Below are 12336 nucleotides of genomic sequence, written 5' to 3' on the forward strand. Positions count from 1 at the left end.
ACAGCTACAGCCTCTAGGTACCTTAAATTTTGGGAGCATGTTCACCTAAGAAGAGAAAAGCTCGTCTAAGTGTTACTGCCATAAAATGGACGTTCCAGAAGACGTTTCCTAGATAAGAGTAAACTTTCCACGGAAAGATCTGAATAGGCACCGTGTACAGCCTCTCAACACGTTTGATGGCTAGCTTGACGTGGCTTTTAAGTATAACACAAAGTTGCTGTTTGGCAAAGACTCGTATACGCCTCTACCTCCGGCATCTGAGACATCCTTGGCGGATTCCTTCGTTGTGATGGCGAAAATACGTTATATTGGACTTTGTCCATCTTAGGGTGTTCTTAAGCGCTCGAAAAAGCTCACTGTAGTTTCGTCTTTGCGTTGCTGAAGACTGAAATTACCGGAACCGTTATGAAAAGACGAGATGACAGATTTTCTGAAGCGGTATATCTAGAAAGGGAGGGGAATCGCAGTCTACGATCGAAGGAAGCAAAAACGGAGAACTGCATTACATAGACCCTATCCTTGCAGGTAGAACACTCTATGCCATCCAGAGCCTTACACCGCATAAGCTGATGGAAACCATGTAGGGGAGGGGTTTTCGCAAGCAAAAACGAGGCCGATTACTGCTCAGGCATGGCGTGGCCTTGTTGCCTTGTGTGTGCACGCAAGTAGATATAGCACGGGAGTATTGGCAGCCTTGGAGGTTTCGGCCTGACAAATGCAACGATAAGGATGTGTGGTGCTTAACGCGATGAAGATGCATAACATTATAGTCTTAGCGCCAGCCTTTAATTATAGAGAAAGAGTGTTAACCTAGCTATTGCTAAAGTATTACCTAGGGTACGCTGGGAGAATAGCTTAGTTTAGCTTTGTAGGGGATGGCAGTTATTCCTATAGACCTCCACAGCACGTAAGTAGAATAGATATAGAATTATATCTAGATAAGTACGATTTATGCTAATACTCCCAAAATTAATAATAAAGACTACGATATAATGATTGTTTCAAACTTCCCTACTTTGGACTCTAAGGATCCAAACGCGTGCCGACTTATACGTCCCCGGAATTGGCACTGATATCGATAACGCCGGAGATCACCATTTCCACAACCATCTTCGAGCAGTGCAACAGCACTGATTGCTGTATTTCCAATCATTTTCATGTGATCTACAGGATCTCTAATTAATGCCACCGCATCAAACCAAAGACGAAGATCCTGATCCAACGTTGTTTTTGGTTGAACCCTGTTGTTATCTTGATGGTAACATCGTATCCTCAAATCTTGCAATCTAAGGTCAATACTGGACATTGAGCCGTCGATAAGCTTCTGCTCCTCAAAGACAACAAGGAAATACTCTGCGCGAAGTCCCTGGGGAGTGACTTCAGCATCGAAAACAGTTTGGCCACGAATACCTGTCTCGGCGGAGCCACATAATAATGACCGTGGGGCCCATCTGTAGTTCTCAACGGCCAGCTTAGAACTGTTGTGGAATAGAATTCCGGAAGGAACACGGCGAAGCATGGCCCATAACTTAGCCATTCGGAAATCTTCCGTAAAGTGGGTGAGGGTAGCTGTGTCGTTTCCCGTGAGTGTAGCGATAACTAGGGCTTCGTCACTGGGTACGCCACAGGAGCGGAATTGGAGTAGATCTAGCCATCCGAAAAGGCCGTCGGTTTGCGAAATTAAGCATTGCAACTGCGCCCAGCACTTCATTGTGAGAGGAGAAGAACTGCCCTGCTCATATTTTCCAAGCAGAGCATCACAGAGGTGCTCAAGGAATATTATCCCATCCTTCAGTGCGACGACTAAGCTCTTTGCCAGTCTCGCTTCTTGAAATGTCCACAGACGTTGATTCCAATCCGATAGCAGTATTTCCAAGGCTAAAGTTTCATAGGAGAGCACTTGATCGAAGCGTAATTCTTGAAGCGTCGAGTCTAGTGCCATCACCGCGACTGCATTTCGGTATATTTGGTCCATTATGCCTATAGTCATCATCTTTTGGTCATAGTCCTTCGGAATACACAATGAGTCGATCCAGAAAAGTTTCTTCCGCCCGGGATTTGATTCATCCTGCAGAAGTTGACTAAGGCGTAGCAATTGACAGAGAGGGAGACCATCGTCAGCGGTACTGCCAAGGCCATGGGACCAAACATGGGAGAAAGCGACATATGAGAGCTTGTTCTCATAGGGGACGAGCGCCTTGTCATTTGTCGATGCCTCGTCGAGGAGACGTGCCATGTCCAGAACAAAGTAGTTCCCAGAAGCCAAAACCTCTCCAATCCTTGCCGTTGGGATGCTGACTGATACACACGTACAACCGTCCGCAACATGGCGTGGTTTCAGTCTTGGAGTTCTAGAGCTGGCAGCTCTCTGACAGCCTTGAGAGCTGCAATGACGATGCAAAACACCCGATGGATCTTGATGTGGGCTGGTAACGCAGAATACTTCCAGAGCACTTTGTCCTACGAAATCGAGGTATGCGTAGTGGGAGGGACACAATCCGTATTCCTTGAATCGATGATTGTAAAATTCGGAGTTTTCATTCAGATGGTGGAAGTACTGGACATGTTCCCGACACTCGCGTGGAAAATGAGACAACAGCATGGTCAGAGCGTCGAAGATCAGTGCTGTCTGTCGTATAAGGATGGGAAATATCATTTGAAATTCTGAAGAATGATCTGCTCTGAAGGCGTTTTGCCACGCGGCAATGCTATTGCAGACATGTTCTACACGTCTCGCTCTCGATCGAAGGTCGGTGAAATTGCCAACGTGTTTAGCTTGAATTATGCTCTTGGTCAACCTTAAAAGTAGCGAGCGCAATTTCGTTGACCGCAGCACTGGGCCATTTGGGGAGTCGAAGATCATATCCCTAGATGGCACGACTTTTCCGGTCAGAGCTTCCCACGTTCCAAAGACGATCATGCTCTGGAGCATTGCTAAGCCGTTCATTTTGTGGGTGCAAGGATCGGCTTTCAGACTCCTAAGCTGTTCATTTTCCCATCCTCGAAAGCTTGCATAGCTTTCGAGCGACGATGCTGAAGGGTACATTCGGCTTCGGTCGTGGTCAAAGCTGAGCCAAGGAATGGGCACTATCCTGGCCTCGTACTTCTGTAGCTCCGCGTCATTGAGGAGGTGTTCCATGACAGGTAGGATTTGCTTCTCCTTGCAGAGCTTCACAAAGCCGAGTACCGTATGAAAGGGTGGTGTTTGGGACTAAGGAACGAGCGGACGTCATATAGAGTATGGAATTGTCATCATTCGAGATGTTGAAGTGTAAAGTAAGAGCAAAGAGGGCGAAATAGAGAATGGAAAACATATCTATTATACCAGGTAGAGTTGAACTCATCCTAAGCAGAGGCCGCAGGAGGGACTAAGCATTAGAATTATTGTCCTCCAGTACTTATCTTTGGTGGGGTAGAAGTGGAGTAGCGATACCCTCGGGCCGTAGTTACTAGCGCAACCCAACGCTGCTTTTAAGCGGATTCCGGCTCATCCGTAATGAATTAGGTTCGCGTTCATAGGTAGGTGAGGAGGGGAATGAGAAGGAGGGCGAAGGGGAAAGTAGGTGTTTGAAGTGTAATTCGCCTAGTTATAACTTTATCTAAGTTCTTGGACCTAACGCAGCACGTGCCGAAATCCGGATGGTTGGGCCTAGCCCTCCTTACCAGCCACCTCAACCCGGTGTATATAGTTAGCCACTGTGCCGTCATCACAATACAACTTTTACAAAAAGCTGCTCCTCTGTGCCTCCTTCTGACCTTTGACAGCATGGAACAAATCATTCATGTAGAAGATCCCCCAGTAACTAAGAGAACCCAGCAAACATCGTGTCCACACGTTTCGACATTAATCAAGAAGGGCTGCAGTTCGTGTCCGCAGTGCTTCGGTTCCTCTAAATGAATAAAGAGCAGCTTGGTTTCGATTCCACCATCATCGCAGCCGAAAGCGAGCGGTATATTGAGACTGAACGGAACAACAAGAAGGAACGCCTCATCATCGACGAGGTCATGAAACGGGCACCTTGCGTCGCCGGCCGGGCGACAACTTGCTGGAAAGCCCATCATGAGGGAGACAATTCGCGAGTGCCTCTTGTTGCCAAAGTCTCCTAGCAATTTCCAGAACGCGAAGAGGAGGGCGGATTGCTGCGCGAGGCGACCGACAAGGTTGTAATCAATGTCGCAAGATACTATCACCATGAGGCAGTCCTAGGCCAGCATGAGTCAATAGTGATTGAAATTATTTTCGTTCCTTTTTTTTTCTTCTTCCATGTACTTATTCCACACCCACTTCCGCACACCACCCACCAGCCCCTACTAGCACTTCACGGTGGAAACATTGCAACCCGAGCAATACAGGTAGGCCTGAGTTCTAGTACACGGTACACCACTTCCGTCACAGCGTTTCTCAATCGTCACTATCAAATGGTAACCCAATCCAGGGCGTACATATGGTACCACATGCCGCGTCCTTCCCCCCTTTCCTACCTATTTGCAAGTGAAGGTATCTACGTCGCATTCGTATGGTGAACAGCAGCGGATCGAGTCATTACGGTATCACCGAGCACCCTGGGCATAACATGTACGTTTCTCGAGCTCCACTACCGAACATTAGCGCAAAGAACATACAGGAACATGCCATATTAAGGACAGAGCGAAGTCAGGGCTGAGCTTACAGGGATTGGAGCTGGGAGTGGTTGGCATAGCCAGGGAGGTTACCACAAGGGCAGCTGCGAGGATGTATAGCACGACGGTCTTCATAGTGAAGTATGGAGTGTTGTTATTTAAAGAGCTGATATTTAAAGTGTTGGTTTCTGTAGTGAATGCACGGAGAGCTTAATGAGCGGGGCTCGAGGATAAATCATGCAACTTATATACCGTACTTGGTACTTGTATTTTCCGACTGCATCAATTGAGTGGGGGATATAGCTTAACCTATTGAGGCGTGTGTTAAGGGGGGCAGCAACTCGTACCAGAGTTCCCCTTGTACGAGTAGAAAGCGAGCCTGTCCCATAGCTAGTTCATTGGCTAAGCTTTCTTGGAAATGCTTAATCTTTGATCGACGTGGAGACTGTGGGATTAGCCTTCAGATAGAGGCGCCAGAACCTTGTGCATCCTGCGGGTGGCGCAAAAAGCCCAACTACAGTAAAACCTCGTTAGTATGATACTGGTCTATAGTGATATTTTCTATACAGTGATACGACCCCTAGCCCCCGACCCCTATCGCTATAAGGAGGTTTTACTGTATCAAATAAGCGAAGTTGGCGGTCGCCGCAGTCCAATCTCTCCTGACACCCGCGTGTCCAGCTACATTTCCCACATTCAAATACTTCCAAAGTTCAAATCCTTCTCTATGCAGCCAGACTTCCTAGATTCCAATCATCCTCCGTCGAACTATCTATGATACGGAGGCCTATCATCGTACTAAACTGCTTATAGGAGGTTCTGCAAAGCTGCGTCCCTGCGTGCGTTGATTTGGGCCCCTCCAAGTGTGGGTGATGCACAGTAGACGGATACCGCAACCGCATGCACAAGCGGGGGGCAGTCATACGTTAGGGTGGCATATTAATAAGATTCTATTAAAAGTTACCGTCGAATACTGCTGATCAAGACCATCGAAAGCGGTGACAGGGACTGTATGCCAATCGCAAATGGAAAGCCACGACATGGTCCCTGACAGCAGGTATGGTATCGGTTTCCGAGGCTATCTAACTTCTGAATACGACCTGCATAAACCCCGGTTCGTGCACAATCATGTCCAGTCCGTTCAGTGGTGGGTGCTGCACATACCGTCTTGATACTGACAGATTGACATAGCGCTTGCTCCTCCGAGCCTAAGTTTATGCGGTGCGATATCTGTCTAGTAGCATATTCTTAGTATCCTTGTAGCACACTATCCGGCATGCCCTTTACTGGACGAAGTCTAAGGACGTGCAGCCACCGCACGTGCAGTGGATAAGCAGCAGCTAATGATCCAGCACTTTGGGTCGTGGAAATCTTCCACGCCTAGCTATCGATCTTTACGTACGCAGACTGTGTCGTAGATATGTTTCGTTCGTAACCGCTATAGCAACTGAGTTTGCCGTAGGCATCGCGACAACGCTCACTTCGAACTAGCATGTACACCGTGCCAGAAATGTTGGCGTGGGACTCGTCCGATGGTGGCGTGGAGTTCATGTCAAGGTTTTGTGATTAGCCAAATACGGTATAACGTTCGTACCCCTGGAACATCAGGTGAACTATACCCATAGAACCTCTTGTAGCCAAACCGCGTGTATCTTGGATTAGACTGAAGTAAGGGCTTTGGCGGCTCTAGTCCGGTCTAATCCCATCACTGTGTAACCGAGGGGCTGGTGAATTAAGAATCCGGTTTCGCTGAAAGAGGAGCTGCTAGAAGGTATATGCGCTGCGCTCTACGTCTCTGTGTTTGCATGATGCCCGCACAGCTGGTGAAGCTACAACATTGCTGCTGTAAAACAGTCGGCTTTACTTTCTGCTACTTAATATGCGGCTTCTTAGTTCCTACACTATCAGCAGCCTTAGCCTTACTAGCTTCATAGGCAATAACATTCCGAGTTTTACTATTCCTCCACACGCATGGAGGCATGTATAGGAGGCGAATGACCAAGAAGTTACATTCAATAATCTGAATAATCACATAAAAAGTAGTAAAAATGGCTATAGAAAGATCCCGTTTTGTAGCGAACAAGCTGAAAGAGACGGTCTGACATCTTTGGGCCGATGTTCTTGGCCGACGTGGGCCACAATGCCGAACTTAACGATGTCCCCACGCAAGTCCAGTGCGCTGGTAGAAGCAGAGCTTCATGAGCGTGCACAAGCACGCAATGCACAACCTTTATACTAGAATCGCAGCTAGACTTAGCATAGGCCCTGTTTCGCCTGCAGTGAAAGGTCAGCCCATTGTCCAGAATTCCGGGTCTACCAAAGCAGGATCCCGCGCTAAAGTGAAAATACCTTCATCAGCTCGATCCGCGCTTTGAGCCGCTGCGTCACCTCCTCCGCGCGTTTCCAGCTATCTGCACCACTGGTCGCGCCCCCGACCGCATCGGTTAGATTCATGCGCCCCGGAGGGTTCTCCGGACCTCTTTCCAGATATCCTGGGATAGTTTTATTTGAAGACGCGCTGTTGCGAGCATTGCGTTGATTGGCGTCATCAAGGCCATCCCGCTTCACACATTTGTCATGGCCTTTTCCTGTCCTAGCTTGTCCGGCTGCTTCCGCTTCAGCTCGGCGAGTCGACTCCTCTTCCTCCTCAACTCGGCGGCGAGCTTCTTCCTCTTCACCTCGGCGGCGAGCCTCTTCTTCATCAACTCGGCGGCGAGCCTCTTCCCTTTCTCGTGCAACGCGACGTTGTTCTCTTCTAGCCTTACGAATTGCTTCCTCCTCCGTCATTAGGAGCTGGTCTTGAGCATGACCCGACTCTAATTCTCGTGGAAGAAGAGTTGTAGAACCTGCGGCTCGTATGGTTTCTGAGAGCTGAAAACGGGCTGTTGAACCTGTGGCTGGTTCAGATCGGCGTAAAGGTTTTGATCGCTGAAGAGGGGTTGTAGAACCGGTGGCTGGTTCAGGAAGCCGTAGAGATTCTGATCGCTGAAGAGGGATTGTAGAACCCGTAGCTGGTTTAGTTCGGCGTACAGGTCCTGGTGGCGGAAGAGTGATTGTAGAACCCATGGCAGGATTTCGCTGAGAAGGGCTTGATTTGGCTTTTGGCCCCTTTAACGGTACTAAGAGGTCAAAAAGTCCAGGCCGTTTTCCTAGAGTCTGTGGTTTCTGAGACTGAGATTTTTGAGGTTCTGGTTTCTGAGATCGAGGCTTTGAGCTGCTTCGGCTTTATACCTCATGCGGTCCTCTTCTCGGTTCCGAGAGACTCTTCGACTGTGGACGCCGCCCGACTCTGAGATCGCTTCTGATTCTCTATTGTTAACAATCCTCGTAAAACGGTCATCATCACTAGCTTTTGTGCCGCCGGCCAGTCGTTGCAGATTGTTTTCCCCACTCACGATATCCCGTGCGTCGTTTTCTATTCGTCCGGCCTGACGGTCACTTCTAGTCGTCGAAGCCTTCTCGAGGTTCTTACTGGTGGTTGCGGACACGAATTTCGGACTTGGTTCAAATTCCTCGGCTAGTCCTGCAAGACTATCCTCGTCATCGCCCTCCTGTGCCATGCAACACAGACCACAGAACCGTACTCCATCATTAGAAGAGTCCATGGTGGCATCGGCGACGGCGGCAGCTGTTAGGCGCTTGCTTCGATCAATCTCTAACATGTCCTTGATCCAATGTAAAGGACGCTTGCTGATTAGATCTTCTTTGGCGAAGAGGAGAAGGAGTAGGCTTTCCAATGCCGCGCCATTTTGGCGAACATAGCTTTCTTTAGTCCCATTGTTTTCGAAATACAAATGGAGCGCCTGAACCGTCCAGGACTGAAGCACGCTAATGATCTCAAGAATCACACATCCCAGAGACCAGATATCCGACGACCAATCGCGCGATGCTTGGAGGAAAACCTCTGGAGCGCAGTACCGCGACGAGAAAGTTGCGGGGCCGGATGTTGCACTCTGGATTTCATCATATTCTTTGGAAATGCCGAAGTCTGTCAGTAGTATGTTCGTCCCCTTTACGAGGATATTTTGCGGCTTTATATCCCTATGACGAACCTTTTTGTCGTGGAGATACCGGACGGCGCATGCAAGGCATCCAAAGAACGTTTGAAGCGTGGCTTTTTTTGCCAAAGATGTTGGTATAGGCGACTCTGAGAGGTACGTTGATAAATTCATATCAGCCACAGGGGACATGATAAAACAGAAATAGGAGGAATCAGTGTAGGTCCCGGTGAGTTGGACTGCGTGTTTGTGCCTAAGGTTTTTCAGGATGCTGATCTCTTTGATATAGGCTACACCGGTCTCTCGCGTCCATGTATGACCAAAAGGTAAACCGCGGTGGATTCGTTTCCATGCATACTCCTTGTAACTGACGAGGCTGAGAACTCGATCAACTTGTCCGTAACGGCCCGAGCCAAGAATGTCCTTGGACTCAAAAGGAGCTGGCTCCTCGTTGCCAAATGCCAATGTCGACCCTTTTCACCCTTCTCTAAATCCAACGACTTCGTTAATATAACCCCTTGCGCACTCAGTATGTCTGCTCGAGTGTCCGGTGATAGCTGGGATGGCAGAGTGCGAGGTTTCTCTACGGATACTGGAAACCAGTGGTCGCTGAAGCCATGAGCTAACAACGGATCGAGTTCGTCGAGCCTCCCGATGGCACGGAGAACAACATATGTACGAGGGGATCTACTCCATGCTGAGTTAACGTGGTTCAGCAGAGAGGAAATTCCTTGGATCTCGGTGTCAGAGTATGAGGCGCGGCTTCGCCATGGTTCGACTTCGGGAACGAAATAACGGTCCAGGAGATCTGCCACCCGGCGTGATGACGACGCCAAGTTCTCCATGTTTCACTACCATGGGTAGGTCAGAACATCGGGTAGGGTGAATAAAGACTGTTGTCAGAGCGTAATTATCAAAGATCGAGAAGGCGGTTGAGGTGGACATCTTTAGAGCCTGCCAGCCTTCCCAGCTTTAGGTCTGCTCAGCCCCGCAGCCAGTTTTGTAGAGGTTTTATTAGCGAGACGGGGCTGAAGCTCTGCGAAGAGGTTTGGCGAGGCTGCAGATGCCTTTGCAGGGAAGGTAAACGGTGATTGGGCTACCGTCATCCACGTGATTTGTTCGGGGTTTCCGATGCAGCAACTCGAGTTCCCATGCATCAAGAAGAGTGTTGTGAGGTAGTCGTATTGACGATGGATCGCATTGACTGGGAACTGGGGAAAGGAAGGATGAATGATGTTGACGCCCCTTACGACGAAAACACTAGCATGGTGCACGTGCCACAATCCAGAAAGACGCACAAAGCTTCTCCTTTCAGACGTTAACCTCAATGACAACTTTGGCCGGACAGCGCAAGCGTGGGCGTGGGCGGCCGCGAATGGCACGAGGCCGTAGTTCAGCTGCCCCAGTCCTTCAACTCTGAATAAATGTTAACTTCTGCCTCGTCTACCTCCTTTATTCCTCCGTGTACTTATATACTCTATAGAGATAGGCCATAAGCTTCTATCGCTTTATAGTTAGGATTCGAAAAGATAGGGGTCGAGATTTGCGGTGCTTACTGTTAACTTACGATAGCATTAGTACCTTTGTATAGGAAGTATTGAGGAAAAATCACGAAAGCCGACGGCGAAGAAGGCATCTGATTCGACTTTTGGGTAAGCTGGAGTATATCTACCGCTCAGACTTTGAACGGCCTCACGATGGAAAACGCTGGATGCTCTTATTCGGACCTGTGTCATATTGATACTCCTTTAGTCGCACACAACGTTTGTAGACGTTCAATATCTGGCTTTACATCAACCTCTCACGCTTTCGGTTCCTCCCTCATCGTCTCTAACTCCCTCAAAACACTCTTCACATCTAATCCATCCCTCAGGCCCCTCCTCAATACATCCTGCTCACTCTCTGGCGCCATACCCCCCGGCTGCGGTGGTCTCCGATCCAAATTCGTCGGAAACGGATATCCGTCCCCCAGCGCTCTCACCAAGGCTTCTGCCTTTGCACTCCATCCCTCCCCTTAAACATCTCTACCAACTTCCCCCAGCATTTCTCCACCAACGGCACCGCATCCACACTCTCCATCGTCCGCCCAAACGCACTACTCACCTGCAGCAGATTCGCGCAGCGCTCCACATCACTCGTCGTGTTCTCCCCCGCCGCATGGAACAGCGCCGGGTTGAACCACACCCCATCACCCATTTCTAATGGCACACTAACGAAGTTCTGCTGAAAGAACTCTTGGAACTCAGGCATCCGGTACACCACATACCCAGCCTCAAACGCCTGGCTAAACCGCAAGAACCGCGTCGGCCCGCTCGCAAGCGGCATATCCGAGTGCGCGACCGCGCCCTGCAGCGTCAGCAGCTGCGTCGCGATCTGCGTAACCTTTGGGTACGCGGCAGTAGCCTCCGCGGTTTGGAAGCCGAGATGGTAGTCGCAGTGGCCGACCTGCGCCGCGCCGCCGGGACACACGAGGTTGACTTGGGCGGTGATGCGGTAGGCGGGACCTAGCCAAGCGGCGCTGATAGCGGAGAGCCAAGGGGAGGAGTAGTAGGCGACGAAGCTGGCTGGGTCGGCGAGGGCGTGTTTGCTGAAGGAGTTCCAGATGCGGCTATTGTTGCCGGCGGAGGAGAAATGGTCGCCTTTTGCGGTGGCGCGCTCGGCGTCGATAATGGAGGTATAGATGGTATTAGTTTGGGTTATGAGGGGTCTAGGGAGGGTGGCTTTGGTGACGAAGACGCCGGGGCCGGAGAGGAGGATGTGGTGCCATTCGTCTTGGAGGGCGGAGATTTGGGAGGGGGTGAGGGAGGAGAAAGGGGGAAGAGTGTAGATTGGGATGTTTGATTGGATGGAGGACGCTAGGGGGTATTGTTTGCTTTGAGTATTTCTCGAGCAGAGGGATTTGAACTCTGAGAGAGATGGGGATGCATCTTTGGGGAAATGTCGGGAGGGGATGGGGCTGTTGGTCACGTTCATTTTGAAATGATGGCTATGAAAAGATAATGGAAAAGATTTTCCCTACGTGACTACGCTGAAAAACGAGAAATGAACTCGGAAGAGGTCTAGTTATAGATGTTCTGTCTTAAATGTTTTCGCGGAGTGACGTTGGACTTTCCCCACATCGATCAGTCCCAAGAGGGCAAGACTTCCCGCTGTGCCGACCTCCGGTATCCACATCGGCTTGGCCTCAACTCGAAGACACGATGTGCCATCCCGAGAGGCAGGTAGTCCGATCCTACGTCCTTGAAATCCTCTTTATCATCAAGATGAATATTGCCTGATGAATGGCATAATGGGTTGTGTAGCTGTGGGTAGAACGGTTGTGGTCGCCCTCATTCGGACAACTATGAACGACAAGTCAATCGAAGAGACGCATGGAGAGACGACATGGTAGACCTGGAACGAAACTTATCGGCTCTAAGAGGACGATGGGTTTATCAGTTTTTGACTTCGAGGTAAGAGGACGTGGCAGTAACCTCAAAGGAGGGTTAGGATAACTAACTAGAACCAGCGGTCTGACTAAGCAGACAATTACCACCTCCGTCTTTGCTCTCTCCTCCAAAGTCCATTCCTATGTTCACTTTTCGTGTCCAGGGTCCTACATCATCTCCAACCCAGCGACAAGTAGTATCACGTCAGTTTTCTTATCAAACAAGGCCTATGCCATCTTGATTGCCCAAAATGGCCCCACGCTTGAAACCCAACGTCAAAGTCGAGATCT

The 12336-nt window shown here is 49.6% G+C and overlaps 5 protein-coding genes across 5 annotated transcripts; 1 reads left to right on the forward strand and 4 right to left on the reverse strand.

The window, feature by feature from the left end:
- Positions 1-830: 830 nt before the first annotated feature.
- Positions 831-3548, reverse strand: BDZ99DRAFT_499460 (uncharacterized protein). Its single transcript, XM_033723657.1, has one exon. The coding sequence runs from the start codon at positions 3137-3139 to the stop codon at positions 983-985; it is 2157 nt and encodes a 718-aa protein (XP_033576145.1). The 5' UTR covers positions 3140-3548; the 3' UTR covers positions 831-982.
- A 248-nt stretch (positions 3549-3796) lies between these two features.
- Positions 3797-4210, forward strand: BDZ99DRAFT_463980 (uncharacterized protein). The gene has a single exon (XM_033720195.1). It carries the CDS (start codon positions 3895-3897, stop codon positions 4105-4107), a length of 213 nt encoding a protein of 70 aa, XP_033576146.1. The 5' UTR covers positions 3797-3894; the 3' UTR covers positions 4108-4210.
- Positions 4211-6492: 2282 nt separating this feature from the next.
- BDZ99DRAFT_463981 (uncharacterized protein) lies at positions 6493-7896 on the reverse strand. Its single transcript, XM_033720196.1, has 2 exons — positions 6970-7896; positions 6493-6894 (listed from the first exon to the last, which is right to left on the reverse strand). The coding sequence occupies exons 1-2, from the start codon at positions 7684-7686 to the stop codon at positions 6874-6876; spliced, it is 738 nt and encodes a 245-aa protein (XP_033576147.1). The 5' UTR covers positions 7687-7896; the 3' UTR covers positions 6493-6873.
- Positions 7897-8450: 554 nt separating this feature from the next.
- Positions 8451-9053, reverse strand: BDZ99DRAFT_337772 (kinase-like protein; the record flags this gene model as incomplete). Its single annotated transcript, XM_033714321.1, has 1 exon — positions 8451-9053. A coding segment is annotated over one exon (603 nt), but the record flags the coding sequence as incomplete, so codon positions are not given.
- Positions 9054-10344: 1291 nt separating this feature from the next.
- Positions 10345-11631, reverse strand: BDZ99DRAFT_463982 (uncharacterized protein). Its single transcript, XM_033720197.1, has one exon. It carries the CDS (start codon positions 11589-11591, stop codon positions 10596-10598), a length of 996 nt encoding a protein of 331 aa, XP_033576149.1. The 5' UTR covers positions 11592-11631; the 3' UTR covers positions 10345-10595.
- Positions 11632-12336: the final 705 nt, after the last annotated feature.

Source organism: Mytilinidion resinicola (genome assembly GCF_010093595.1).
Source record: "Mytilinidion resinicola strain CBS 304.34 unplaced genomic scaffold BDZ99scaffold_11, whole genome shotgun sequence".
NCBI lineage: Eukaryota > Fungi > Ascomycota > Dothideomycetes > Mytilinidiales > Mytilinidiaceae > Mytilinidion > Mytilinidion resinicola.

Excerpts from the sequence above, each read along its gene's own strand:
- BDZ99DRAFT_499460 (XM_033723657.1), bottom strand. The coding sequence starts at position 3,139 with ATGGAACACCTCCTCAATGACGCGGAGCTACAGAAGTACGAGGCCAGG.
- BDZ99DRAFT_463980 (XM_033720195.1), top strand. The coding sequence starts at position 3,895 with ATGAATAAAGAGCAGCTTGGTTTCGATTCCACCATCATCGCAGCCGAA.
- BDZ99DRAFT_463981 (XM_033720196.1), bottom strand. The coding sequence starts at position 7,686 with ATGGGTTCTACAATCACTCTTCCGCCACCAGGACCTGTACGCCGAACT. Across the intron at positions 6,895-6,969 it reads CGCGGATCGAGCTGATGAAG|GCGAAACAGGGCCTATGCTA; the intron begins GTATTTTCACTT and ends CTTTCACTGCAG.
- BDZ99DRAFT_463982 (XM_033720197.1), bottom strand. The coding sequence starts at position 11,591 with ATGAACGTGACCAACAGCCCCATCCCCTCCCGACATTTCCCCAAAGAT.